A 27892-nucleotide genomic window follows, 5' to 3' on the forward strand; every position below is an offset into this window, starting at 1 on the left:
GTACCGATACATCCCGGGTGGGTTTAGCAGTGTTTTCTCTAGCGTCCCTGCATGTACAGTAATGTTGTGGCTCCTTGCTTTCGCGGTGTGATCCGTCCAACAAAGGCCATGTCGCGTGTCATCGGTGATCGAAGGGCTCAGACACGTACTAGCGAGATAGCTATCAGCTTTTGGCGAACACTTAGCCCCTTAGCACGCGCCACACCCACAGCCATGTACGTAAACTTGCCTGTCTCCACGTCATGTTACGGGTGGTGTTCTTCCGTCGGAAATTCTAGAAGGTCCCGTTCTATGTGGGCCCGACAAAGAAAGTGCTGCCGAAGATACACAGTTCCAAGGTTTCCGTTTCAGTACTCGTCCATGTACACCGCAATGAACAGTCTACGGATACCAATCGGATGCAGCCTTCAGGAACGCTATTCAAGCTATCTAATCCAATTCAGGATTGCGTCAGCGCAGTCGAGTCTTGGGGAAATCCAATCATCGATGATTTATTCACGGAGTGATCTGTTTGCCGACATTTCCGTAGGTGGACCACGGACAAGACCCAGACAATTGTAGAAGAAGAGTGGTGTCTGGAACGGTCGGTGGTGGCAGGGGTTGTTCTTATCTGTTCCTGGATCTAATCAATCAGCCGCGTACCGCCACGAGTCGCGTGGGGCTTTTTCAACACAATTAGCCTCAAATCTCCTACTTGCCGATCTCCACGCTTTAACCCTCCAATCTGCAACATGAGGTCCATCTGTTCGTTCCAAGGCGTCCCAATGTTCCTTGGAATTGTTAGTAGGCCTGATGGCGGGGACCGGATTAGGCTACTGCACCGCCATGTCTGACCGCACGGACCAACGCTGAGACAAGATAAAAACCCAAGACTGCATCTCCAACAGCTTCGACAGCGATGCGCATTATACAAACAAAATGTCTTTCCTCCGCTCCATTTACCTCCGCCTCGTAGTATTCGTCCTACGAGGCTTAGTAAAACTTCGAGCAAACATCAACCCATCTTACGACTACATCCAACACATCCCATCCCGGGACGGCGGACGAAGCATAACAGCCCACGCATATTGTGGCCCAAAAAGCGAGAGCAAGAAATCCACGCCCAGTCCCGTGCTTATAAATCTCTTCGGCTGCGGCTACACGCTCCCACTACACGGAAGCGACTCCCGCTTTTGCCGCGAGATAAGCCAACGAACAGGCTGGACCGTGCTAGACGTATCATACAGACTGGCACCAGAAAACCCATTCCCAGCTCAACTGCACGACGCAGAAGATGTCATAAAATGGGTCCTATCCAACCCAGACATGTTCGATCCATCCCGGATATCAGTGTCTGGATTTAGTTCCGGGGGCAATCTTGCGCTTTCAATCGTGTCATCAAAATTCTCGCCCGAAAATTTCCATTCTGTGATTGCATTTTATCCTGGTGTGGAGTCTTATCGTGATCCTGGGACATTGGTCGCACCGCAGCCGGGTGGAAAGCCTATGCCGCCGTTTATTATGAGGGTTTTCTTTGGGTGTTGGATTCCGGATGGTGTTGATATGAAGGATCCGAGGATTTCGCCTGGTCTGGCGGACCCGGCAAGGTTTCCGAAGAATGTTTTGATGATTACAGCTGGGCATGATAGTATGGCTGAAGAAGCCGAGAGGCTTGCGGAGAAGCTTAGAGAGGATCCTGAGCGAAATGTTGTTGCGGAGAGGATGGATCGGTGTAATCATGGATGGGATAAAAAGGCGGTTCCTGGGACGAGAGACTGGGATATGACGTGTAAGGCTTATGATATGGTTGTGGAAATGATAGGGACCGAGTACTTGAGAGAGGGAAGGAGAGCTAGTTAATGACATACAAGATAAATTTGGATGATATCCATCTCTTGGCCTTTGTTTACCAATGACAGGACCTTCCCAAATTTTGAATCTGTCCATGTATGATACTTGAAATTTGTTAGAACAATATTGAGTTGGGGGTAGAAGGATGGTGAGAAATAGAATATGTATGCGAAAGGGAGTTCTGTCACAGGACATTCAACCCGAAAGCTTCTCAACGTAATGTAGATGCATTAAATTCATTAGTAAGATACATAGGTAGTATTCACGGGGATGCTTCTTCATCTCGGCTTTGACAAAAGTTAGCATCGGGAATCCAGCATCGATCCGAACAATAGCCGAAAGTAGCACAAAGATCTAGATCTAATGAGCCAGTTCCACTAGCCACGACTTAATCTTCTTTCCCTGCTCCGTCTCCGTGTTATCGTGTAACATAGAGTTATAAATTGGAGCAACATGGCACTCCCGATGCCCAACAAACATCTCAACATCCCCAAGCCCATCCTTCAACTTCTTGGAAAACTCCAAAATAACGGGCAACATAATCTCATTACCACCACCCGTGATAAGCACAGTCTGAACCGGAAAAGTCGAGAACCACTCCGTAGGAGCATGGAATGCATCTGTATAGTTATCGCGTGGCGCACTACCCAAAAACGCGGTAGCCCAAGGCGCGGCAACAGCAGGCGTAATTATATCACCACCCGTATAGATTTCCTGATCGGGAAACTCGGTATCGAGTAACGTCCATGGTGCGATCATGACGGCGCCGCCGAACTTGCCATTGATTGGCAAAGGCTCGATTTGGGGGTGGGGGTGTGCGATATGCGACAGCACACCGCAGACCAAGTTCCCGCCGGCGGAGTCGCCGCCTAGGAAGACCGTGGCTGGGTCACGGTCTGGTTGGGCGAGGATGTACCGGACACAGGATACGGCTTGTTTCAGCTGTGTCGGGTAGGTGGCATTTGGGGCGAGAGTGTATGTGAGTGAGAAGACTGCGACACTCTTACCGGCCGCTTCGAGATGGCGGACGAGCTGCGCGTAGAAATTGATGTAGCCACGATTGGAGGGTAATCCAAATCCCCCACCTAATTTATGTGAGCAGTGCTTCCGAAACTAAAATGTTCGTACTCACCATGGCACCATATCACCACATTTGTCGCATTGGGGTCCCCGACCCAGTGGCCCGTGGCCCCATGGCTCAACTCCACCGACTCCGCCTTATACCCGAAGGCCTTCACGAAGCGATTGTAAATTTTGGTGGAGCCTGGCAGCACATACTGCATCTGCACTGGCGACAAGCGCTGCGTGGACTTGCGCATAATGGCATAGCCAAAATGGAGGAGGAGGGATTTGGCCTGGCGCTCCGTGCGCCATAGACCTGTCAGGAGAGCATAGAAGGCTGCGATGATGATGCTGGCGACAGCTGGCAGGATGTCCAACTTCTCGCGAAGGGTCAATTTAACCTGGGTCAGCGACATGGTGGAATTATGCCATGTGGAAACTAGCGCAGGTCGCGCTTGATAAGTTCGGGGTTAATGATAGCACGTTGGACCTCGGAGGAACGTGTGGACGATCATTTCGCAATGCTATCCTATTTAGGTAATGATCGGTTTGATCCACACCTTGCGAATTTCGCCCAATTTTCTGTTGGGGCCGAGGTGGATGGCGCATGGCGGTTCCGAAGTTTGGAAATAACTATGGTAGGACCGTAACGTGTGGCTGCAGCTTGAGTCCCATATGTTTTCAATAGTATGCGGATTTCTTCTGTTTGGGGGGTTGTCGAGGTTAGCTTCAGTAGATCGGTGACACCGATCGCACACAACGCATTGATGTATAGATAAACTGTAGAGTACACTAGATCCGACCTCGGTTGATAAGAAGGAACTAACTGCTCACGCATTCCCCGCAAGTGCTGTGCAGAAAGACTCAAGTTCCCCAAAAAAAGGAGGCGCACGGACTCCACCGAGTCTGCGTGAAAGTCGGTAGATCCACAGGATCGTCACAGGGAAAAAACCGAGGCATGTGAGCCTTCTTTTAAAACAGGCAATTGCCCACGTCTGATCGTTGCATCTTTCAACACAATCACGATGAACGGTCACGCACAGTCAGAAACGCGTTTCGACGTGGTTATCATCGGCGCGGGCATCTCCGGCATCAATGCCGCCTACCGCCTGCAGGATGAGCTCCCGGGCTACAGCTATACCGTTCTCGAGGCTCGAGACGACCTGGGCGGAACTTGGGACTTGTTCAGGTACCCTGGTATTCGATCGGATTCTGATTTGTTCACCTTTGGCTTTTCCTTCAACCCCTGGACCCAATCCAACCCCATCGCCGAAGGCCACTTGATTAAAAGCTACGTCGCCGACACCGCCAAGAAATTTGGTATCGACAAGAATATTCAATACCGCCACCGTTTGTCGGCGGCAAATTGGTCTAGCGAGGACAACTACTGGTCCCTGACCATCGACAATGACGGGACCGCCAAGACCATCAATGCTCGGTTCATCATCTTTGGTTCCGGCTACTACAACTACCACGAGCCATTGCAGGCCAACATCCCCGGACTGGACAACTTCCAGGGCCAGATTATTCACCCTCAGTTTTGGCCCGAGGATTTGGATTACACAGACAAGAAAGTCGCGATCATCGGCAGTGGTGCGACCGCCATCACCCTCCTACCCATCATGGCTCAGAAGGCGGAGCGGGTGACCATGGTTCAGCGCAGCCCAACCTACATCATCTCTCTCCCGAACCGCAGTGGAAACTGGTTGCTCAGTTGGATCCTGCCGACAAGCGCATATAATAAACTCCAGCGCCTCATATGGATCATAAAGTCGAGATTCTTCTTCCTCTTCTGCCAAGGTTTCCCGAAGCTCTCACGCTGGGTCCTGACCCGCCTAGCCAGCAAGCAACTACCCAGCCACATCCCCCACGACCCACACTTTCAGCCACGCTATAATCCCTGGGACCAGCGACTCTGCGTTTCGCCAGATGGCGACTTCTATACTAGTCTCCGCAACGGCAAGGCTGATGTCCGTACAGACACCATCAAGACAGTCACGAAGAAGGGTTTGACCCTCAACTCAGACGAAACGGTGGATGCAGACATCATCGTCACTGCAACGGGTCTGAAGCTGCAAATTGCCGGTGGTGCCACCATAACCGTCGATGGCGAGAAAATCGACCCTGGCTCCAAGTTTATGTGGAACGGGGTAATGCTTCAGGATCTTCCTAACGCCTCGTTCATTATCGGATACACTAATGCCTCTTGGACATTGGGTGCGGATGCGACGGCGCGATTCGTGACTCGCCTGATTAAGTCGTTGGAGACTCGTAAGCTTATCGCTGCTACACCTCGTTTGAAGGCGCAGGACGCTGAGACGATCCAGCAGCGTCCGCTGTTGAACTTGAATTCTACTTACGTCACGGTCGCGAACCGGGTGCTGCCTTTGGCGGCTGATCGGGGTCCGTGGCGTCCGCGTGATCATTATATGAAGGACATTAAGTTTGCGACTAAGGGTGACTTGGACGATAGTATGGAATATGTGCAAGGGAAGAACTTGCATCTTCGTGCTAAGATGGAGTGAGAGTTCGATGCGTTTATTTCATGATGGGCTGTAACGATTCTTTTGGTGTTCTTATAATCGGTTAGACTTGGTGTGTTTATTTTGAGGAATTTTTGAGTATAGCGATTTATGTGTGAATACGGAATGGAATGTGAATACTGCCAGATTTCCAAGTGTTTTGATATGTCTTTGTAAACTGATCCGAGGAAGTTGGACGTAGCCAATAAACAAGCTGAAGGTTTTGCTGCGTAGAGAAAAGTATTAAAATGTTCTGACATAATCCTCACTCTGTTCGATGGGGTTATGAGCCTTCTTGCTTGTACAATCTTTGACTGTTTCAAAGTACCTAGCTGGTGGAGACCTCGAGCAGCTTATGGTGTAACTGAGTACGCAAACCCTCCCAGTCCAGGCATAAGTTGCTGAGCACATATCTGCTAGACCCACTACATATCCACACTTAGCTTACTGGCCCTTCCATCTAATAAGAATAAATGACGAGTAAGTACTCTTGAGCAGTGTCATGAGGATTTATAGTTTGGCTAATCACGTATGTACTTTCTACGTAGCTGGACTCTTTAAACCGAACAAACACGCCAGTCGTCCAAGTCGTCCCCTCATCAATCAAATCATCTACCATATATTAAATAGCATTCACCTTCTCAACCTTCTCCTCAGCCTTCGCCTCCAGCATACCCAAAACCCGCTGCCAAGACCTACCAGCCCGTTCAGCATGCTCCTTCGGAACCAACGGACTCTCATCCGCCAGAGTCCTCGAGAAAACCTCCATACTAACCCAGCCTGAGTAACCCAACCCATTCAAACAAGCATCCGTGACCTGCCGAATGGGGAGGAACCCACCCCGCTCCTCCTCACACGGGAACAACCTCGCATTCCTCGACCAAGCAAGCAAAGGATGCAAACCCGGAGCCTTCAGGAACGGTTCATGCGGATCAACCTTCTCTCCATCAGCAAGCTGAACCATCAGAACACGACTCGGATCAACCTCCTTAACAAGCCGCTCCATGGAAATTTGTAGATCCATATCCGCATGCGCAGGTAAGCGTCCATCCACACTCAACGGATCGGCCCAAACGCGGGCAGCTATATTGAACGTATCCAAACAGATACCCAAATTTGGCCTATTCGCCTTCACCACCACATCCCAGCAATCCTCCCACGTGCTGATATGCGTTCCCCAGGCCAGTGCCTCGTAGGCGATCCGAACGGGGAAAGCGAGGTCAGCAGCTTTGGCTAGATCAGATACGATAAGGTCGCGATCACCACTTGTCTGTTTCTCATCCAGGAATGAAGATGGGATCAGGATGAATAGCGAATCGCCTAGAATCTTGCAAAGAGATACCCAGTGCTGCAACTCATCTAGTCGCTGGACATGTTCCGCACGATCAATCAATCCCTCGTAGTGCCGGAATGGCTGGAGAGCGAGGATACGGAGACCTTTCTCAGCGCAGAGATCGTGGATTACATGCGCGGCGTCGATCTCGTATTCGCGATCGGTGCGGGTCTTTGTCTCTTCGCATAGCGTTTGTCCGCGGAGAGTTTTGGCTAGTTGGGCTAGATCATCGTGGAAGAGTTCGATTCCTTCTTGGCCGTTTTGGGCCGCAGCATCGATTTTGCTTGTGATTGAATGGAGGTTTGCGGCTCCTAGACTGATTGTTGCGATGGCTGGTTTCCAGCGGAGTTCGGTGTCGGACTTGGGTGGGGTGGGAAGGGAAGTCATTGCGCTAAGATTTTGACGTGAGATGGGTCGGGGTCTGGAGTTTGGGACGTGCGATGTGGACTAAATAGATATTGTTTTCTCCCCTGGATGGTACGGCCTGCCTATTCGTATACGATTCCATGTTCGCCTGATTTCGCTTCAGCTGCTTCCGTGTCGATCGGAAGGCTCAGGGGTGAGCAAATGCGTCAAATAAGTGGACCATACCTGTCGCAGACCAGAATTGCATTGTGGGCCGTTGTATCACCCGCTTTTCAAGCTTCTGGGATCCATTGGTTGGTGATTAGCACTGATTAGTGGCCGAAAGGGAGCTGCGTGGCTGTGAGTTCCAAGGTTGCTTTTGTAGTGGAGTGATCTGATGCAGCTCGCATGCATATTTGTAAAGAAAAGCAAAAATAAAGTCGAAATATGAGCAAAAGCAAAGATCACGCAAGGGTAAGTCAAGGTGCAGCGTCATCCGCTGCGCTGCATCCGCTGCAATAATACTGCAGTATCACTGGGGTAGAATGATGTTCTTGACCAGGCAAAGATATTCCAATACCCTTGTTTGTGCTACTTTAATCCCACGGACCGTCTTGGTCTGTTCGAATATGTAGAATTTAAGATATGCCCCGCCTACGAGTTCAATTGACCTATAATAGATTCTCTACAAATAGGTTCAGCGGGAGCTTTGACATCGGAGAACCCGTGGCTGCGGAACTGTGGAATCTTCTACTCCGAACCCCATTCATCTTTTCAAGACACGCAGCTACCGCCCCCTGCGGAATTACGTCAAAATTGATGGACCAACCCACTTGTACAAAAGCTCGAAATTCTGCATTAGCACCTTGCGAATCACACGCGCTTTGACAGATTCCAGCTTAGCCACTACAGTACATGCAAAAATATCCCCACTCAGCTAACACCACTAGCGCACATTTGTACTACGTACATTTCGTCAGCTAGCCAGCTCACTGAGTGCTAGTTCCAATATATGCACCCCCTGCATTCCAGTTCGACATCATCGTGTCTTTGCCGTTGGAGGGAAATTCCTCGCGATTGGTTCCATTATCTCCACACTACCCGATCTGCGATCGATCTGCGCTGTCGTTATCCACTTGAAGGTTAGCGTCGGCTCGTGTTGGACACGGTGAGCCAAAATGTTTTAATCGCTCAGCAGCGCCGGTTTTTTGCATGCAGCGGCAGTCTAGACATATTGGCGTTGAGGACTATTGATGCCTGTTATTTCAGGCCGCATGTCCAATTGTAGTCAATGTAAGTTCTTTTTCGCCATGATGCCGTAGCCTGTAGGTTGTGGTCTAGCTTTAAGCTTATTGACATGTGAACTGAAATTGCCTTATGTAATTAAATCCGTCTGATTGATTGATTCATTTTCCTGTTGAGGCAATGCTATGCATGGTGATGCTGCTGCATGCATGTGGCGTAGGGCTTACAGAAGATTTGAAAATGAAGCGAGGGATAGCTCATATGGACTCATCAATGAACGAATAGGAACTATCATATTCACAATCACTTCGTATACACTGGTCGCAAATTGAAAACAGAATCTAAATTTGTCTTTTCAAATTCCTCATCATTATAGAACTTGGCGCGAAGCTCCAAGTTCCAAGGTGCCTTTTCGAAGAATTCCTTTTGCGAGGCTGGGAGGTGACACATCATGCTGGTATTGGGGAAGACGGGATTCTAGCAATTGTCAGCACATCCAAAATACAAGAACAAACCACGATATCCTCACTCACCTGGTATCCCAGGCCTAGCATGATACGGTGAGAATCAGTCTCATTCGGCATACCCGCATGCCAGAGTCTCAGATCCCGGATCATGATATCTCCTGCGGCGCATGTAGCCTGGATCGGGGGTCGAACCTGCCGACGCGCTTTTATCGCTTCATCAGTAACAGCTGGCAAAGGTTCCCCAAGCAGATAATGAGCGGTAATCTGCTCTGGCTTTGTGGCGATTATTTGATCTTTGTTTGACGTGTGAGCGTGCGAACCAAGCCAGAATTCCGTCGCGCCGTTTTCAACGCTGGTTGTGCATAGAGGTATGTTTGCGATGAAATAATAGGGGTATTGTGGATGGACGAATGCATTGTCTTTGTGGACTCCCTGACGCATTCCTCCTGTGTTGGCGAGGGCAGTGTTGGCTGTTAGCCAGTTCCAGATTGGCTTGTGTCCGAGATACCTGGATCTGATAGTCAGTAGCTGCTGTGGAGTGTAGTCTATGGGCCCTTACGCGTTGGCTAACTGGAGTACAAATGAGTTGTAGTAAACATCATCGTAGAGGAGACTGAGTTCCGTGACGGGTGGTCTCTGTAGAAAATTTGCTTTCACTCTTTGTCAATGGTTGCATCATTGACCATTTGGGAAGCTTACATTTCACTGAGTGATTATACACTTGGTTGGGATCATCTCTCTTTTTTTTCAGCATCGGCGCTCATCCGCTCGTTCAGAGCTTTGATGTGACCTACGTCGACGACACCTTTCAGTATAACCAGGCCATCCTGGTGCATCGCCTCTAGAGCCTGCTGGAGCGACCAATCGGAATATCTCCCATTGACGCGCTCCTCGTTGGATAGAGCCACCGTTCTAGCTTCAGGGACATGAACCGTCATGGTGCATCAACAGGCAGGGGTAATGCAATGTACCGGTTAAGCCGTGCTTGGTGGCGATAGAGATACTATTGCCGGGACTCACGTGCTACAGCGGCAAAAGAGGGGGGGAGACAAGGCTTATCTACTGAGTTTATTGGAGAAACTCCACTGCGACGCCAGAAATATGCATTTTTGGCTTGAGAAAGCGGGGAAGGTTTGTGTACAGCGGCCTAGTAGGCCCGCTGGATAGAATTATGGTTATTTCTCCGATGAAAGGGACAGCGCCGGGTTGAAGGAGCAGGCAGTAATCTTGCATATCATCGATCCAGCTCTTATCTCGTCCACCCTTATCTCTGTTCGTTGTGTTGCTATCTTTGAATCCCAGTGACTAGGATGTGGCGCACGGACAATCAGCGGCAATGCAACCCAACAGGAGGACAAGCTGATACCAGAGGATTGGGGCCGATGAGGTTAGCCCATGTGTCGGCCTAAATGTCTAGACATGGGTCTATCTGGATTCTCGCATGGATTAAAGCCCTGATAAGCCGCATGTTCAGTTTCTTATTCCTCTCCACCTTCGTGTTCCCCCTTTAAAGTATCTCACCCCTTGTTAGTAGAGCCAAGGTCAAGGCTGCCCAGGTGAAGGTTGTGCATGCTGTCGTAGTCTCAATATGTCGAACGGTAGTTTTCTTTCGAGGATCCTTCCATCCTCTGAGGCATTCCAAAGTAAAGATGCGTTCATAAATGCTATTCGTGTCGAAGACACTCTCGTCGTCGGTGATAATAAGTATGTTGACGCCGACTCAAAATTCCTAAATCAAGGTTTGTTTCAATTGCTCGTGCTTGAGGTCGGCATTTACTGATGTTTTATCAGATTTGGAGCCCACTCCACCGGAGAAGAGAAGTGAGTCAAATCATGGTCTTTGGACCTGCATGCATAAACGGTCTTCTGACATGTCGCAGCATGGGACACTTGGACATACATACTGTTGTATACTGGAATTTCATTCGGAAATTGGAACCTTGGATCGGTAAGCGATAACTCCAAGAGCGGAAGAACTATAGCTAACGAAGCAACAGACAATGGTTGGCATCGGTCTCAACTGGTGGCAGGCGATCATAGTCATATTTGTTTCCCAACTCATTTCGTCCATTGCGATGGCCTTCAACTCGCGTGCAGCAACAATGTACCACATTGGATATCCCGCCGTGGCCCGGGCCGTCTTCGGAATGTATGGTAGCTACTACTTTGTGGCCGCCAGAGCTGCCCTGGCAATCATTTGGTTTGGTGTTCAGCGTCAGTGCCCTCCACATTTTCGCATACCATCGCTAACCTCCACAAGTATACACTGGCTCATCCTATCTTTCCAACATGATGCGCGCTATCTTTGGCAGTCACTTTGAGAATATTCCAAACCATATCCCTGAATCGATGGGTATCACAACCAAGGGCATGCTATGCTTCTTTCTTTTCTGGCTCATCCACTTCATCTTCTGTTTCTTCCGACCTTATCAACTGAAGAAGTTTTTCTGGTTCAAAGGCTTCGTCATGGTTCCTGGTATTGTGGGCGTCTTTATCTACTGCATGATCGCTTGCCACGGTAATGTCAGCGGCTCACTACCGACTTCCACGGGTGGATCACTTGGCTGGTTCATCATGCACGCGATCAACAGCGGGATGGGAAATACCGCTACGCTGATCACAAATCAACCGGACATTGCTCGTTGGAGTACTAGCAAGAACGCAGCTATCACATCTCAGCTCTTTGTCCAACCAATCGCTGTAACCCTCTCGGCGACATTCGGTATCTTGGCGACAGCCGGTATCAACAGACAATGGGGCTTGGAGCTGTGGAACCCCTGGGACCTGCTCGATGAGATTCAAACGCGCAACAACCACCCCGGCGCCAGATTCGCGATCTTCCTTGCGGCATTCTGCTGGATGATTGGCATTCTTGGAACGAATATCGCCTGTAACATGATCCCGTTCGGATCCGATTCCGCTCTTCTTGTCCCCCGCTTCATCGATATGCGTCGCGGATTTTTCATTGTGGAGTTTCTTGCTTACGCCATTGTGCCCTGGAAAATTATGGCATCCGCCGCAACCTTCACAACGTTTCTGTCCGGATATGGCCTGTTCATGGCGAGTGTTGTGGCAATCATGATTGCCGATTGTGAGTTATGGCCTATCAAAATGCAAGTCCCTTGCGACCTATACTAACAAGACCATTTGCAGATTTCATTCTATCTCGGGGCAACATATTCGTTTCGCATCTTTACAATCCCACAAAGTCGAACCCGCATTACCGGTACACTGGAGGTTTCAATATTCAAGCTATCATTGCTTACCTAGTCGGTATTGCCTTGCCTTTCCCTGGCTTCGCAGTGTCTCTTGGTGCGAGCGGATTGAACCAATCAGCCACAGACATGTTTGACCTAGGTTGGCTTCTGTCTTTTTTCACCTCTTTGATTCTCTACCCACTCATCTGCTGGGTCTGGCCGACGGAGAACCAGAAAATTATTCGAGAACAGCGATTAGCTTGGGAGCAACAAGCAAAGATGTATTTGGGGTCGAATCCCTCCGATGGTGCCCTTGAGGTGGTACAGGTTGTCGAGGACAAGTCGCAAGGGAGCGAAAAACAAGTATCGCTGTGATTATGATTTAGGAAGTGAAATATATGTAAACCCTATTTGAGTTTCATTCGTCTTGTTCAGCGAAGAGAGTGGTATTGCAAGGTCTCTGTAATGATAAATGGAAGGATGAGTGTAATGTCTGGTGTAAAACAAAAGAACAAATTCCTTTCATTTTGACTATTTGATAGTATTTTCCTTGCCCAAACAGATCTCACCATCATTTAAACCCCACTGCTATAATCATGTGTCACAGTATGATGACCTCTCAAAAGCTAAAAGTATAAATTCATGATATCTTTCCATTTCTTTCTTCTTCTCCACATACTCTCTCACCTTCCACAAGCCCCTTTCTTCTCGAACAGATCCCACCATGGGATTGACCATCTACTTGCACCATTGACTGTCCCCACTGCGCCACTTGAGCACCCGGTTCGCTGTTACGATGCAATCATAGCTCATCCTTACCCCCTTCGAATCTGCGAATAGTGGGAGCCGTTTTCTTCACCATAGCCGCCAAAATATCGATAATCAAGTCCGCAGCTGCAACAGAAGTCGTCTCAGCAACCGAGTCATAAGGCGGACTAACCTCCACAACATCCGCACCAACAAGGTTCAAGCCCTCCAAGCCACTGATATACCGCTTAAGCTCACGAGTCGTCCAACCACCCGATTCCGGTGTCCCAGTAGCAGGCGCAATACTCGGATCCAAAACTAGTAATCCTGTCAGTACGCCCAAAGAATATCCACAACTGAACGACATACCATCAATATCAATCGAAAGATAAACCGGCTCATCACCCACAATAGCCAAAGTCCTCCTCACAATCCCGTCAACCCCGATTTCATCAATATCCCTTGCCTCAATCCGATAAAAGCCCAAACTATCATCAATCTCATAATCCCTAACACCAAATAACTTAGTCCTCAATCCCCCGTGCACACTAGCACCTTTATTGATACACCCCTCCCGACTGGCATGCCAAAAGAACGTCCCATGCGTAATAGCACTCTGCTCAGACGCAATACCCGTATACCCCTCATAGGGATCCCAGGTGTCAAGATGCGAATCAAGATGAATAACAGAAACCGGTCCGTAAACACTCTTCAATGACCGCAGAATAGGTAGCACAATCGAATGGTCCCCGCCCAGACTGATGATTCGGGGATGCTTCCACCCATCTTCTTCTGTGTCTGTTGTGGGGTGATAGAGAACCTGTCTGTATCCCTGTTCCATCTGCTTAAAGGCATGTGCGGCGTCGAAGGGGGTAACAGGGACATCGCCACCGTCTACTATGGACAGCCCTTCCTCAAAGGGGTCGATACCCCATACTGGGTTGTAACTCCGGCCTTTCTTTTCGCGGGAGGAACCGGCGCGGATTCCTCGGGGTCCGAAGCGGGCGCCGGGGCGGTAGGAGGTGGATGTGTCATAGGGGAAGCCTAGGATTGCGATGTCGAGGGGCTGGGGTTGTTAGTTTAGATATATTTTGTGGCAAGGTGTACGGACATTTGAGTGATCTGCGGCTAAACATCGTTGCCACTCAAGGTGGGCGAAGGTGACGGGTTGTGAGAATGGGAGATCTTTGTCGAGATCTGCAGTCTGGGGTGTTAGTTCATGGTGGGTTCATTCTAATGGAGGGTCTATAGATTGAGTGTATACCTTCGATAGGATGCCCATAGTCGCCCACGTTGAGGGCGGAGACAATTGGGAGAATGGGTAGTAGGGATTGAGGAATCTTCATTTTGAGATTGAAAGAAACTTCAAGAGTTGGATCATTACATTATTTGCTTGACCTGCGACTATATAGTAGTTTGACTCTGTGTGGGGCCGTTATCGGGTTCGCTGGCTCTTGCCTTTGATAACGAGATCCCCGCATTGTTATGTAATAATGAACTCTTCCTAAATAAACAGGAAGGAACCAGCGAGGTATCTTGAGCAATAGTCACTGGAAGTATGTCCGACGCAATTCAAGCCTTGATGTGGGTCAGTGGCCATTGGTATGATTTGGTAGGAAAGGAATTTTCTGTGCACTAAAAACCATGCACGTTAGCGGATAAAATTTCTTCGGACTATTCATGACGGTTAAACTATAGTCTTATTCTGCTAATGAAAACTGACTAGTACGCTAAAAGATGCATTTCTAGCTACGCCCATCCAACATTCAACTCAGCAGGCGTCTCCTGAAACAACTTTAGAATGTGCTCATTGCCACAAGCAGCGGCAACATCCAAACAAGTCCGCTGCTGAGCATCCTCACGCATAGGATCCAAGCCCATATTCGTAAGGAACTTGAAGCAGTTGACAATATTCTTAGCCAGGACTCTTTCATCTGCAGAAAGGCCGTGAACGGGATGACCAAGTGTCCGACCAGCCAAAATGTGAAGCAGCGAAGACCCAGAATGATGATTAATTGCGAAGACGTCGGCCCCAGCTTCCTTCAGATATCGCAGATGGCAAATTTCTTCCGAATGCTCGTCCACTTCATCATTGTAATATGTCAAACTCTGTCTAGCTCTCAGCGCACCGTGTGCAATATACTCGAACAGTGGAGAATTGCCATTTCGGTTGCGTGCGTTAATATCGACACCAAGGCTTTGAAATTGTTCAATGCGTGATTTGTAGGTGGAGGGATCCTTGGCAAAGAAGTGGAGGGCCGTGTTCCCTTCCGAGTCTGGCCGGAGTGGATCGGCACCGTGTTCGAGCAGCAGATCGATGTGTTGAAGGTGGATTTTCGCTGCTTTTAGCACGTGGTATAGTGGAGTATCACCAGATTTGTCAGGCGTATTGACCAACTTAGAGCTCCGATGGAAGATATCCTTGAGGCATTTTTCATTTGTCTCATCGGGCTCACGCCCCATGAGATTGTGCACCACGGTTTTGCCTTCGTTATCATGGGCGGTAACGTCTGCTCCTCGGGCTAGAAGGTCTTCAACACGCTTTATTGGTCCACGAGAAGCCGCGAGAAGCAATGTTTGGCCGTTGGGATCGCGTGCCTCAAGCTGAAGGGCTGGAAAGTCAAATAGTGGCTCGGCTATTAGTCCTTTATGCAAGATCTCATGTATGATAGTGCATGTTTCAAGTTTCCACTCTGGTTTTGGCTCGTCTTCACTTTCAGCGTCTTCGAACTCCTCATCAAAAAGTTCATCGTTGACCCGCTGATGTCTGATAAAAGTGGCGTATGGGTCTGCACCATGGCGGAGCAACGCTGTCATCATTCGTCTGCGGGAAAGGGTAGGATCGCATCCCGTCAAGTGGTTGGAAATCTGGGACGAAGGAACTTTGTAAAACGCTGCATGAAACAACGGGTATACCTCACAATCTGTGACCCATGATTTCTCCATTCGTGGAATATCTTTCGGGATTTCAGGAGCGGGTCGCCTTAGATTAGCAACTTCACCCTGCGCAAGAAAAAATTCCAATAATTCAACCTCCTGGAGCTCGATGGCGGACAATATAGCCACCGAGGAGACCTTGGCACCGTACGAGAGAAGCAAGTTGATCAATCCAGTATCGCTACCAGCTTTTGACAAGCATGAATCCCCACTGTAATTCACGGCATTGGCATCAGCACCAGATTCCAGAAGAATCTGCACTGCCTCTTTGTAAAAGACGCCCATCGGTCTTTTTTCCTCGACAGCAACATGCAATGGGGTATCTCCTCTCATGTTTCGCAACTCCAGATCAGCCCCCTTGCGAATAAGGTAAGGCAGTGCCTCGTGTACATTCCACCACGTCTTGCCCATGGCAATATCATGTAGAGCGCTGTTATCTGATACTATGACGTTTTGGCGCTGCTTCTGACTTATGAAGAAATCGGTGTTCCTGCAAGTTGCATTTATATTGACGCCCATTTCTTCAATTAGAAACCGGACAACTCCCATGTTCGGAATTTGACGATCGCACGCAACCATCAGAAGCGGCTCTATAGAGTTCATGTGCATGTTATTAGCAATCTCCCCTTTTTTACACCAGTTATGATCATCGAATTTCAAAGCTGCCTCACGGGTACAGACACACTTTAGAACATTCGTAAGACCAAAGCGCGCAAGGCTGTGCAGGAGAGAAATGTTGATAGGAGTAGTGGATTGATAAAGTTCAATCACATCTACCTGCGACACTCTTTGTTCCAACATGTCATACTGACGGAGGCCCAGCAGCTTAGCTGAGTAGGAAGCTCGTAAGTTTTGCTTCGATTCATCCGTCATCCCCCCAATGTCGCCTTTGCAACCTTCCTGCCTCAAAGATGACCTTTCAGCTTCCAGACGAGATTTGGAGGCAATGAAGCCTTCACCAATTGACCCTTCCAAAAGATTGAGATCAGGAAGAAGCATCGACTTTAATCTAAGCAGACACTCAGCAGTATAGTCACGTTGGTTCAACACAGCGTTGTGGAATGCACCGCGAAGAGAGCTCCCATTTCCGGTGATTTTTGCCCCGTGAAGAACCAAAGTAAGTAGGATTTCATCTAGACGGGTGGAGTCTAACTCAGACTTCAGGGTACCTTGACGCCATTTAGACTCTTCAACAGACTTAGCATCTGCTGGCAGATCGTGATCACTGATAAAGATGCTGGCTGCTCTTCTAGCTTTGGTACTGCCGCTTTGAGTATCTTCCGCTTCAACCACTCTTTTCCACCGTGCTTGCTCAAATTCAAATTCCGCACATGCCCCAAATGGCGTGCATCCATCTTTGCCCGGTAAATTAGGATCTGCGCCGGCATCTAGTAGCAACTCGACGCTTTCCGGACGACCGGCGCAACAAGCATAGTGTAGTGCTGTATTTCCCTCTGCACTTTTCTGATTGACAAACCCTTCGAATGCGGCATCTTCCAGGCCACTTAGTTTTGAAAGAACAAGGCCAATGATGCCTGGCTGCCGGGCCCGAGCTGCAACATGAAGTACCGTCATGCCCTGATTTGTGGTTTCGCAAGGATCCACTCCAGCATCGAGAAGTTTGAAAACATACTCTTCAGAGATAGCGGCTGCAACATGGAGGGGCTGAACTCCATTAGCATCGCGAGGGCTTAAATTCTTGCACTTGTTGATGACAAAGTCGAAAGTAGGGTTTTCAGAAAATCTCCCGGTCAAGAGGCTGGGCTTTCTCGCGCAGATCTTGTGTAACACAGTCTTGCCACGATTATTAGGCTGATCAATATCAACCGCCAAATGCGTTAAATGAATGAATGTCGGCAATTTCTCAGAGTGGCGTTTCTTCGATGCGGCCTCGTGAAAGAGTGTATTACCTTTATTATCAACAATAGAAGGATGGAAATCCATACGACATGTCAGATAATCTAAATAACTAATACTTTCGACGACTTGGTGCAGTAAAGTCCTGCCCTTAATGTCCCGTGTGTCAAGTCGGGCACCAAGTTGGATGAATGTCTTGGAAAGCGTAGCTTTGTCATCCGCTGTGTTGTAAAGCTTGGTGTCGGACTTGACGCTCTTAAAAAGAGCCGTCTGGCCTTGCAGATCGCGTATTTCAAGATTTGCACCAGCTTTCACAAGCTTGGAGACAATTTCAAACTCGGGAAGGTGCCTAATCACATGGAGTGGGGTCTCACCCTTCACATTTTGCAGATTTGGATTAGCGCCTGCTGAAAGTAAAGCATCCATGACATCCTCTACAGATCCGAACCTCCAATGATTAAGAAGCACATGTAGCGCGCGATTTCCATCTGGTTTCGACATGTTCACATCTGGCTTGTACTTCAGGAGCTCAAGGGCATGCTCGGGATGATCGCTGCCAAGCCGAAGGTGCAGGGGATTTTCCCTCCCTTTGGTCATCAGCTCGTTGATATTGACAAGCCCTGATTCCAATAAGATGGGTAGAAGTTCTTTGTCCGTGGAACCATCAGTGTGTATAATCGTGTTCCCGCTATCGGTTTCTGCTGTCGGGTCTGCACCTGCGTGCAATAACAGCTTCACGACTTCTATGTTGTTTAAACAGGCAAGATGCAACGCAGTCTCACCTTTCGGGCACTTCACATGAAGATCCGCACCGGCTTCCAGAAGGAGTGACACACAATCTCCTGTTGCTGCTGGGTGACGATTTGACATTCGCTTGGTAATTCCGCATAGAGCGTGAAGAGCAGTGTATCCCCTTGGTTCAACATTTTGCTCCGGTTCTCGACATAGCCTACCTTCACGAGAGCGCCTGCCACGAAACTCAACCGAAGGGTAATCGCAAAGGATATTGGGATCAGCCCCCGCTTTGAGAAGTAACTTTATTGTGCTCATATCGCCTATGCAGCAAGCTTTGAAAAGCGGAGTCAGTCCAGAGTGTTTGGAGTTAACTTCCGTGCCTGGATGTTGAAGAATCAGATCCACACAGGCCGCGTGCCCTGATCCTGCCGACAAAAAAAGGCCTTGCGTTAGGTTATCAGGATCCTTGATGTAACACAGGAGTTCAGTCAACGCCTCAGCCTGTCCATTCATGCAGGCGTACATCCACGGGGTATGACCGATCGATGTTTCAGCATTGCCACACATTCTCTCTGGGGAATCTCTCGTCTTTGGCGTGAGTACGTCAACACCGTTTGCAAGCAAAACCTTGACCACGTCAGCGTGATTGTAGATGACAGCCTGATGAAGTGGTTTGTATCCTTGGTTTGCCTCTCCATCCGGGTCTGCCCCATTATCAATAAGAACCTGCACAACGTCCGCATACCCACTTAGAGCGGCCCAATAGAGAGGAGTGTCACCATGACTGCTCTTGGCGTTTGGGTCAGCATCTGCTTGTTGAAGCAAATGCGTGGCGTATTGAGACAATCCAGTGCGAGCTGCCGCGTGGAGCGGAGTGAGACCTTGAATCATGATTTCTGGCCAGTCGATATCCAGCCAGGCAACAAATCTTTGGTCGTTCGCAACGAAGTCATTCAGTGTCATATAAAATGATGACATGTCTGCACCGGCGAGGGCCGCGCGGCGGGCGTGGATGTACCAGTTAGCTGCTGCATATTCGAGGAATGGAAACTGAAGCCTAATTCTACTCTGCTGAGCCTTTTTGGGTCGAAAAAATTCTTCAGCCTGACTGCGCTTCTTGATCTCCAAATTCTCTAGGCAGCCAGATGTAAGATAATCCATGCATGCCATGGCAAGACGCTGGTTAGTTGAACCGGCCTCAAGAATGGCGTAGCCCAGAGGATTCAAAGGCTTTGTGCGGGTGAACCCCTTGAGAAACTCGGTGAATGAGTGATGAACGACAGAGACAGTCTCGTCATGAAGAATTTGGAGTAGTGGACCACAAGCAGCTCGAACCAGGTCCTTGATTTCTTTCAAACCGCACGCTCCAAATGCAATTGGGATATGGGTAGCCTTAGCCATCTCAGCGACTTCCAAGAGGCGAAGAGGTCTAGTTGCATGCGTTACAAACTGTAGGATGAGAAGTTGGAATTCATCTGGAACATTCGATCGCTTCGCATGTTCTCGCAATAGATCGTTATACATTACATTCAGATCTGCAGGCAATGTTTCGAGTACTACCTGAGGATCAGCGCCAGGTTTGACGAAGGCATCCATCGAGAGCCTTGCATATAGAAAGAGCCCATTTGCTCGACCGGGGACAGCCTCAGTAACTAGACTCCAATATTCGTGGGGAACAGAAGAATTTCGTAATCTGTGCTCGACATAAGCAGCAATGTCTATGTCCACGAATCGTTCATCCAATTGAATATGAGGTATATGAAAGGACCTGAGGGCAGACTCAACTGCGACGACTGGGCGTGAGGTGATGAGAATCTTGACATTCGCAGGGCGCCATTGGCCTAGCTCGACCAAGGAGTGAAGAAAGTCATCATTGCCTTGATCCATCTCGTCCAAGGCGTCTGTGACACAGTAGGCCCTAGGGAGGTGAGAAAGGGCAAATTTGAGGTCTTTCCAGAGGTCACTCAGAGCCAAGCTATCAATAGGACGCTTTTTTCGTAGGTATACATCTCTCAGTCTGACCTGCAAAGGTGGGCTGAATGGAAGTAATTGACATAGCCAGTCCCGCAACGCTGCCACGGGCCGATGGTTTGCATCAATAATCTGTCGGAAGAAGAAGTATAGAACGGGGACCTCTTCTTTGCCCAATTGATGGATTATCGAAGCGGCCATGACCGACTTTCCCGAACCTGGTACACCTTTGATCCAAAGAAGGCCATTCTCATCGCCGTGGTGCCACTGTATGTATGTATTTGTGGATATGAGCCACTGACCAGTGCCCTGGAGGTAGGAGGCAAGATGTCTTGAAAAGTCGGATCGATCTAGATCATAAGGTGTGGGCTGGAGCCAATCTCTGATGTTTTTGAGCTCGTCTGCGGAGAGGGGAAGGATGTTTTCTTCGTTGAAATCCCGAATATCGCCTGGACTGACCAGTACAACAGAGTCTTCGGAATCTGATAGCGACATGATGGACTGGGCTTGCAGTCGGAAGTAATGATGATCTTGGACTAATTTGAGAGGTGGAGGTTGAGGTGGGGTAGGGGCTCAGCTCCTGATCCTTGCTCTTAGGCCACTATGTCAGCCACGGTGCATGACGCCCGGGCCTTGTGAAAAAGAAAATGCTCGGTCCGCGCAGCGACTAATCTGTTCAGGAAGTTTTCGCTCCTAAAAGGAAAAGGCAAAGACCCTCAAGTCAACAGGTTGCGAGGTTTTGGTTTTTCTACTTTGTTTGTGGAGATTTTAAATTAAACAACACAAACTTAAGTTATTTGGCCACCTCACTAAAGCATGTTCTCCGTTCTTCTGATTATTCAATAATATACAAGTTCTTCGACATGTGCACCGTTATTTCCTCCACTTTATGGCAATCTGAATGCACGGGTGATATATGTTCTCTGTCACGCCAAATATGAAATGTTGAACAGCTCTATACACATAGTCAAGATACTCAAGCTGCATTTTGTTTCAAGCGAGTCCTTCTCATCTTCAACCAGAGTGTCATTAAAAAGCCTGCAGCGCCGATATACACAACTCCCACAAATATTTGTATCCGAATATAAGGTTTCGAGTCGCGAGAACTATCCCGAAGTTGAAGCGCGATAGGTTCGGCCAAGGTCAATGGGGGACATAGAACAAGGCAGAATATACCAACTGCAGCCGGCAGGCCCATTAATCCAACAACTTCAGCCGTGATGGGGGACATAGCAGCCAAAAATGTCCCCGAAAACAGGCCTACCACGATCGCAAAGAAATATGTCAGACCTGCAGAGTTAGCGAATATCCATACTACCAGCGACAAAAAGCCCGCTAGGAATGTCGCAGCTATAGTGACGGGAAACCTCCCCCAACGGTCGCTGAGGAGGCCAACGCCGGGCCGCCCAAATGCCTGGCCTAAGTTGAGGAGCGCACCAGCTAGACTGCCTTGCTGTTGGGTAAGGCCGATGGCAACTGAATAGCTAGGTAGACTAAATAGCAGGACCACGTATGCCAATGCACTGAGAAATGCCCAGGCCAATAGCAAGAAGTAGTCGAGAGACCAAAGGGAAGAAAGGTCAAGCTTTGAGGTCTTCCGTGCTGCTCGTGCGTGTGCTGGAATACGCAACAGATTGCCGCATATCACATTCACCGTGAGAGCCAAGATACCCAGTATCCGGGCTGTCCAGGCAATGCCAAGCCCTTGGAGCATCCTTTCTGTAGCCAGGGAGTATATCAGACCACCCAGCCCCGAGCCACCAGAGGCAATGCCATTGGCTAAGCTTCGTTTTTGTGCGAACCAATAAGAGGGTACCGATACAGAAGCCACAAAGCAAAACCCCATCCCAAATCCAAAAGCAACTCCCTGGGATAGAAATAGCTGCCAATTGGTTTTGACGAATGATGTTGTGATGAGCGCGATGGCTTCGATAACAGCACCCAGGTTCAAAACAAGACGGTTTGATACACGTTGGCTTAGAATTGTACCAAGAGGCGCAATAAGCATCGCACATCCAATGCTTAGACCACCGACAAATGCATACTCAAGAGAGGATGTACCGGGAAATACATCGGAAGAGAGGTAGTAGGAAAGGAAGACGCCATAGGCCTAGAAATTGTTAATCGCCGAGGAATAGAATGGAGAGAACGCTACTTACGGCATTGATACCCCATGTGTGAGCGTTGATAAGAAAAGTACATGCGACACAAACCCAACCATATCCACCTTCACGGAACTTCTCTGAGGCTGATTCAACGTTATTTGGGCTTTCATCTGCCGGTGTCGGCGCGACCATGGTGCTAATTTTCTTCATTTTATTCTCGCGTTGAATGGGAGTTCTTTGCCCACAACGCCCTTATATACCATTTTCTTCCTGGAAGATTCGGAGCTCCATCACCGAGAGCTCTTCAAAGTTACATGTCGGTATACCCCATAGTAAGCTTAAGGATGAGGCTCGGAGATCCACACCGAGAGGCCGAGATAAGAAGCCGATAAGACCTGATCATGCCTTATCGAAGTGATCGGATTCCCTGCGCCGAAATCCCGAAGCAACGTGGACGCCTGATCAGCTTTCAGGAGATCCTGTCCTTGAACTTGGAGGCTGCATAGTACTTGCGATCGAAAAATATCCTCGCTTGAATCATGCACAGAATACAGAAAGCATCTGCCAACGACAGTCATGGTGGGGCATTACATACACAAAGCTCTAAGATCGGTGCGCGGTCCTGCCTCGGCTGCCATCAGCGTAAGGTCCGATGCGATCGAGGAGTCCCATGCAAAAACTGTTCAAGATATAGTGTCCCATGCATATACCCAAGAAGGGAGTCTGAGGGGAAGCCTACTACTGTTCAGCGCATCTCCGACAGGCTCGAGCGTCTGGAAAATATCATATCTCACGCGAAAGTCCCGGGACCCTCGAATGCAGAAGCTGAAGCTCCGAATGACGGGGGTCAAAAGAGATCAGCAACTACACAATCTTCACATGAGCCATGGGAGCTGCTGCTGAATGATGGACAAGCTATTCAATACGTCAATAATTCAAATATTAAAGATCTTCTGCAGGATGTGAGTTGAAACCGCAATTTGACACTCCCAAAACACACGCTAATTGACTATGAAGGAAGAGCGGATTCGGGTCACGCAGACACCTCACCTTGGCCAAACTTCCCTGGGAAAAGAGGCAGCATCAAGCGCTTATACGACGCCTCGTCAAGAATGTCCTCTTCCAGACACTGCTTCTGACATCTTGGAGTTCTACCCTGGCCCAGAATTGGCACTTCAGCTATGGGCAATATACGTCCAGTCTGTCGATCCCGTGTTGAAAATATTGCATATACCAACCGCTCAATCTGCTGTCATTGCCACAATTTTGAATCCAAAGTCTGCAGGGCGATCCATGGTAGCGTTGACATATGCTATATATTTTGCTGCATTAACTGCACTGGAAGATGGTGCCGGGGAGACCACCCTTCCTCTAGAGAAGAAAGAGCTTTTGAAGCGCTATAGGCTCCCACTAGAGCGGCTTCTCATCGACACAGATGTTATGAATAGTCCAGAGATGACTTCATTGCAGGCTCTCGCCATTTTTGTCGTAAGTTGATTATATCGGGTAAAAGGAAACCTCTAACATATGATTCTAGACTTGTCTACGGGTGAATGAGACTGGTCGAAGCATATGGATTCTGATTGGACTAGCAATCAGACTAGCACAATCCATCGGATTACATCGCGATGGCGCCCGTCTTCGTCTGAGCCCTTTTGAAACAGAAATGCGTCTCCGCCTTTGGTGGCATCTTTGCTCGCTCGACTCCCGAGCTCCGGAGGACCATGGTTTTGAGCCCGTGGTCGACGTGGTGAATGCCAACTTGCGACTTCCTCTGAACATTAATGATGATCAACTCTACCAAAGTATGACGGAACTCCCAGCCGAGAGCGACGGCTGGACAGAGATGTCATTTTTCCTCGTTCAAACAGAAGCATGCCGGCTCATGCATCCAGTTATTGGGACTCGACGACACAGTTCCACGGATACGCTTGCTGATATTGCAGAAAAGCGAAACTTCCTCACAGAGCGCGGTGAAGCCTTGAGGAACAAATACGGTTTTCAATCTGAAACGCCTAGTGAGCTATGCCGTGTTGCATTCCAGCATTGCAATACCGCTCGCTACAAGATGAACTTTATACTCCAACTGCGAGAGGAGTTGGTCACTCAAAAGCGGGATAGCTTACAGAGCGAGGAAGACAGCGTCCACAGGCTATCATTCAAAATAGCATGCGACGAGCTAGAAAGCCATCGCACGTGTACAAAAGGCAGCCTTGCTTCTAGGTTCAAATGGCTGTTTCCCGCATTCACGCAGTGGTACGCACTGGCCTACGTTTTACGTTGCCTATGTACCTCGTCCAGTATTCCTAACGCTGATTACGTCTGGTGTCTGATTGAGGACACTTTCCCTCAATACATGCGGCATAATGATCAATCGGCCACCGCGCAGGACGCCAATAAGCAATCCACAATTTGGAAGTGTCTGTCCTGGTTAAGACATCAAGCTTTACTTCTGAGGAACTCACAGCCCTCGGTTGGAGGTCGGAATGCTCAAAGTGTTGGGCTCGAAACAGGTCAGATGGAAGCTCAAACGATTCCCTCTCGGCAGAATATATTCAATCGCAATGGTGACCCCATACCCAAGTCCGACCAGAATCCTGTCTCTTCTTTGGACTTTCTGTCGTCAGATCCTCAATTTCTATCCGATTGGAATGCTGTTATGAACAGCTATCTGATAGATGGAGATGAAATGAACATGATGTGATATAAAAATAGCCTGGCACTCTCTCATCCCCTGTCATCTAGCTTTAGCTGACCAAAATGTAGATACAACAATTATTTCAGTGACTTACTTTATCCCACACAGGCGTTGCCGCCAAAGGATTAGGCATCTCACTCATTTCAAGCTGAATAGTTTCGGCATCCCCAATATTCGTATATGTCAATATCGAGCTATTCATTCCGTTCCGCGATTTTCAAACCCCGAACATATGCTGTTGATCAACTTTCCCTCGCCGAAGCTCGCCCCACGGTCCCCACTCCACTCCCCTAGGGGCTACTTAGTTCCTACTGTGTGAACAACGTACAAGTATACATCGTTACCATGTCCAGCTGCTTATCCTCATCATGTCATGTAAGCCATTTGTAGATGCACTAAATATTTACAGTTTGACAGTATGCATATTGGTTTTTCGTCCAATAGGAAATTAGTTTAATTTGACTTTCGGCCCTGCAGGCGCCTCGGGACGTACGGATAAGATAAGATATGCCGCGGGGTTATTATCTTGCGTCAACAATGTAAAATAGATGATTGTAGAAAAATCATTGAGTTATAATTGTATTGATGTGCCCGTAGATTACATTGGTTACTTGAATATAATTATAGTACTAATATGTCAGTCCATTAACATTGAGGGGCATCGTCTGATGATGTCAGCTCATGCGATTTCGCCATTTACGGGAAGCGGGATTTGAAAGCGGCGCATCAAGAAAGTTTTTTTTTCCTTCTTCGTGAATGACTCAATCGCGACACCAATTCATATTTAATGCGTTTAGAGACTCGTGACCTCCGCACACACTGATATAGCGCCTTTGTACATATTGCAAAGTGATATATATTGCGATGTCGGACATCCCACTATCCCGCGCCGACGAGGTGCAAAACGTGAGTGACTCGATCAAGTTGCAGGCTCTCATATGCTATCAGCCATCAATTGTCAAAGAATTACCAGCGCCATGAAGCTAATTCAAATAAACATAGCTCCTCAAAGCCGTCGAAGACCTCCTCATTCCCTTTATTCGATCCGCAGACCAACCTGCATCCCAGTCCCAAACAAACGGAGTCAATGGACACGGCAAACCGACAGGAACTTCGTTGGTGGATTACAAGAAGCCCGAGGATCTCCGCGATATCCTGCAGCTAGAGATCCCAGAGCAAGGCAGACGTCAAGAGGGTCTGATCGAGGTTCTGCAGAAAGTCCTCCGCTACTCGGTCAACACCTGGCACCAAGGTTTCCTGGACAAGCTGTATGCGTCCACCAACGCCCCCGGTGTTGCAGCGGAGCTCATTCTCGCAACCTTGAATACCAATGTGCACGTGTACCAGGTCTCGCCTGCCTTGACGGTCATTGAGAAATATACCGGTCAACGGTTAGCGAACCTCTTTGGTCTCAATGGACCACGTGCAGGAGGTATCTCGGTTCAGGGAGGCTCAGCGTCGAACACCACGTCGATTGTGATTGCTCGTAACAACCTGTATCCCGATACAAAGAAGGAGGGTAATGGAAGCTACCGATTCGTGCTTTTCACCAGCGCGCACGGCCATTACAGCGTTGAGAAGGCTGCTCAGATGCTTGGCTTCGGTAGCAGTGCTGTTTGGCAAGTTCCCATCGATAAGCAGGGACGAATGATTCCTTCGGAATTGGAAAAGCTGGTCCAGAAAGCCCAAGGCGAGGGTCGGACACCGTTCTATGTGAACGCCACCGCTGGAACAACGGTTTTGGGCTCGTTCGACCCATTTAACGAGATCGCGGCCATCTGCCAGAAATACAATCTGTGGTTCCACATTGATGGGTCCTGGGGCGGATCTTTCGTTTTCTCTCAAAACCAGATTCACAAGCTGTCTGGCTCGGAGAAGGCGAATAGCATTGCGATCAATCCACACAAGATGCTTGGTGCACCGGTGACTTGCTCATTCCTGTTGGCTTCGGATATGCGTCAATTCCACCGTGCCAATACTCTTCCGGCGGGCTATCTGTTCCACAACGCAGATACAGAAGCGACGAATGGCGAGTCTCACGAATCTGATATCGAGGTCGACTCGCCGGAAGTTTGGGATCTTGCTGATCTTACACTCCAATGTGGTCGTCGGGCTGATTCGTTGAAGCTGTTCCTGGGCTGGACATACTATGGAAGTGAGGGCTATGCCCAGCAAATTGACTCTGCATGCGAGGTGGCTGCTCATCTTGCCACAATTGCTGAGAAGAACCCTAACTTCATCTTGGTGAGCGAAAATGCTCCTCCATGTTTGCAGGTCTGCTTCTACTATGCCCCTGGCAAGCAGTTTGTTTACCCACGTGGGGCTGTGTCGGATGAAACACAGCGGGGGAAGAGAAACAGCAAGGTCACCGAGGAGATCACACATGCCATCGTGCCCAAGGGCTTCATGGTTGACTTTGCTCCACCCAGTGGCGATGACGATGCGGTTGGAAACGGTAAATTCTTCCGCTGCGTGGTTAATGTTTTGACCAGCAAGGAGACAGTTGAGTCCCTTATCGCTGCCATCGAGGCAACTGGCCCGGGTATCATTGCGTCTTTGAAGTCCCAATGACCAAAAAAAAAAGATGTTACACTGGCGCAACGGTGAGCATGGTCCCGTGACGGCCCTTGCATGCTGAAAATATATCATCCATACATAGATGTCTCCAACGATTTCAATGACCATAGATTTCTCTTGCCGCAGCTTTTCTTTTACACATCATTTTACATGCGCGTCTTTCAACCGATACAATCTCTCTTTCTCTAGCGACTTTAGACTTAAAGAACCAAGTCTTTTGGGCGTCGGAAAAGACCTTTCACATAAATCGAATTCGTATATTAT

At 48.8% G+C, this 27892-nt stretch overlaps 11 protein-coding genes across 11 annotated transcripts; 5 read left to right on the forward strand and 6 right to left on the reverse strand.

The window, feature by feature from the left end:
- Positions 1-918: 918 nt before the first annotated feature.
- Positions 919-1839, forward strand: N7484_004828 (uncharacterized protein; the record flags this gene model as incomplete). The annotated part of the gene is made up of 1 exon (XM_057115248.1): positions 919-1839. One exon carries the CDS (start codon positions 919-921, stop codon positions 1837-1839), a length of 921 nt encoding a protein of 306 aa, XP_056975388.1.
- A 351-nt stretch (positions 1840-2190) lies between these two features.
- On the reverse strand, positions 2191-3308 carry N7484_004829 (lipase/thioesterase family protein; the record flags this gene model as incomplete). The annotated part of the gene is made up of 2 exons (XM_057115249.1): positions 2191-2915; positions 2963-3308. The coding sequence occupies 2 exons, from the start codon at positions 3306-3308 to the stop codon at positions 2191-2193; spliced, it is 1071 nt and encodes a 356-aa protein (XP_056975389.1).
- Positions 3309-3917: 609 nt separating this feature from the next.
- Positions 3918-5417, forward strand: N7484_004830 (flavin-containing monooxygenase; the record flags this gene model as incomplete). The annotated part of the gene is made up of 1 exon (XM_057115250.1): positions 3918-5417. The coding sequence occupies one exon, from the start codon at positions 3918-3920 to the stop codon at positions 5415-5417; it is 1500 nt and encodes a 499-aa protein (XP_056975390.1).
- Positions 5418-6036: 619 nt separating this feature from the next.
- N7484_004831 (sugar phosphate isomerase/epimerase family protein) lies at positions 6037-7134 on the reverse strand (the record flags this gene model as incomplete). Its single annotated transcript, XM_057115251.1, has 1 exon — positions 6037-7134. One exon carries the CDS (start codon positions 7132-7134, stop codon positions 6037-6039), a length of 1098 nt encoding a protein of 365 aa, XP_056975391.1.
- A 1506-nt stretch (positions 7135-8640) lies between these two features.
- On the reverse strand, positions 8641-9742 carry N7484_004832 (uncharacterized protein; the record flags this gene model as incomplete). Its single annotated transcript, XM_057115252.1, has 4 exons — positions 8641-8814; positions 8871-9312; positions 9364-9440; positions 9599-9742. The coding sequence occupies 4 exons, from the start codon at positions 9740-9742 to the stop codon at positions 8641-8643; spliced, it is 837 nt and encodes a 278-aa protein (XP_056975392.1).
- Positions 9743-10392: 650 nt separating this feature from the next.
- On the forward strand, positions 10393-12376 carry N7484_004833 (allantoin; the record flags this gene model as incomplete). Its single annotated transcript, XM_057115253.1, has 6 exons — positions 10393-10543; positions 10596-10625; positions 10685-10752; positions 10802-11018; positions 11065-11895; positions 11958-12376. 6 exons carry the CDS (start codon positions 10393-10395, stop codon positions 12374-12376), a joined length of 1716 nt encoding a protein of 571 aa, XP_056975393.1.
- A 427-nt stretch (positions 12377-12803) lies between these two features.
- N7484_004834 (agmatinase) lies at positions 12804-14094 on the reverse strand (the record flags this gene model as incomplete). The annotated part of the gene is made up of 4 exons (XM_057115254.1): positions 12804-13066; positions 13118-13814; positions 13860-13945; positions 14013-14094. 4 exons carry the CDS (start codon positions 14092-14094, stop codon positions 12804-12806), a joined length of 1128 nt encoding a protein of 375 aa, XP_056975394.1.
- Positions 14095-14497: 403 nt separating this feature from the next.
- On the reverse strand, positions 14498-20743 carry N7484_004835 (uncharacterized protein; the record flags this gene model as incomplete). The annotated part of the gene is made up of 1 exon (XM_057115255.1): positions 14498-20743. One exon carries the CDS (start codon positions 20741-20743, stop codon positions 14498-14500), a length of 6246 nt encoding a protein of 2081 aa, XP_056975395.1.
- A 481-nt stretch (positions 20744-21224) lies between these two features.
- On the reverse strand, positions 21225-22563 carry N7484_004836 (uncharacterized protein; the record flags this gene model as incomplete). The annotated part of the gene is made up of 2 exons (XM_057115256.1): positions 21225-22358; positions 22408-22563. The coding sequence occupies 2 exons, from the start codon at positions 22561-22563 to the stop codon at positions 21225-21227; spliced, it is 1290 nt and encodes a 429-aa protein (XP_056975396.1).
- A 329-nt stretch (positions 22564-22892) lies between these two features.
- Positions 22893-25057, forward strand: N7484_004837 (uncharacterized protein; the record flags this gene model as incomplete). Its single annotated transcript, XM_057115257.1, has 3 exons — positions 22893-23315; positions 23371-23841; positions 23891-25057. The coding sequence occupies 3 exons, from the start codon at positions 22893-22895 to the stop codon at positions 25055-25057; spliced, it is 2061 nt and encodes a 686-aa protein (XP_056975397.1).
- Positions 25058-25915: 858 nt separating this feature from the next.
- Positions 25916-27622, forward strand: N7484_004838 (pyridoxal phosphate-dependent decarboxylase family protein; the record flags this gene model as incomplete). The annotated part of the gene is made up of 2 exons (XM_057115258.1): positions 25916-25957; positions 26054-27622. 2 exons carry the CDS (start codon positions 25916-25918, stop codon positions 27620-27622), a joined length of 1611 nt encoding a protein of 536 aa, XP_056975398.1.
- Positions 27623-27892: the final 270 nt, after the last annotated feature.

This window comes from Penicillium longicatenatum, assembly GCF_028827895.1.
Source record: "Penicillium longicatenatum strain IBT 33135 chromosome Unknown contig_2_segment0_segment0, whole genome shotgun sequence".
In the NCBI taxonomy this organism is placed as follows: Eukaryota; Fungi; Ascomycota; class Eurotiomycetes; order Eurotiales; family Aspergillaceae; genus Penicillium; species Penicillium longicatenatum.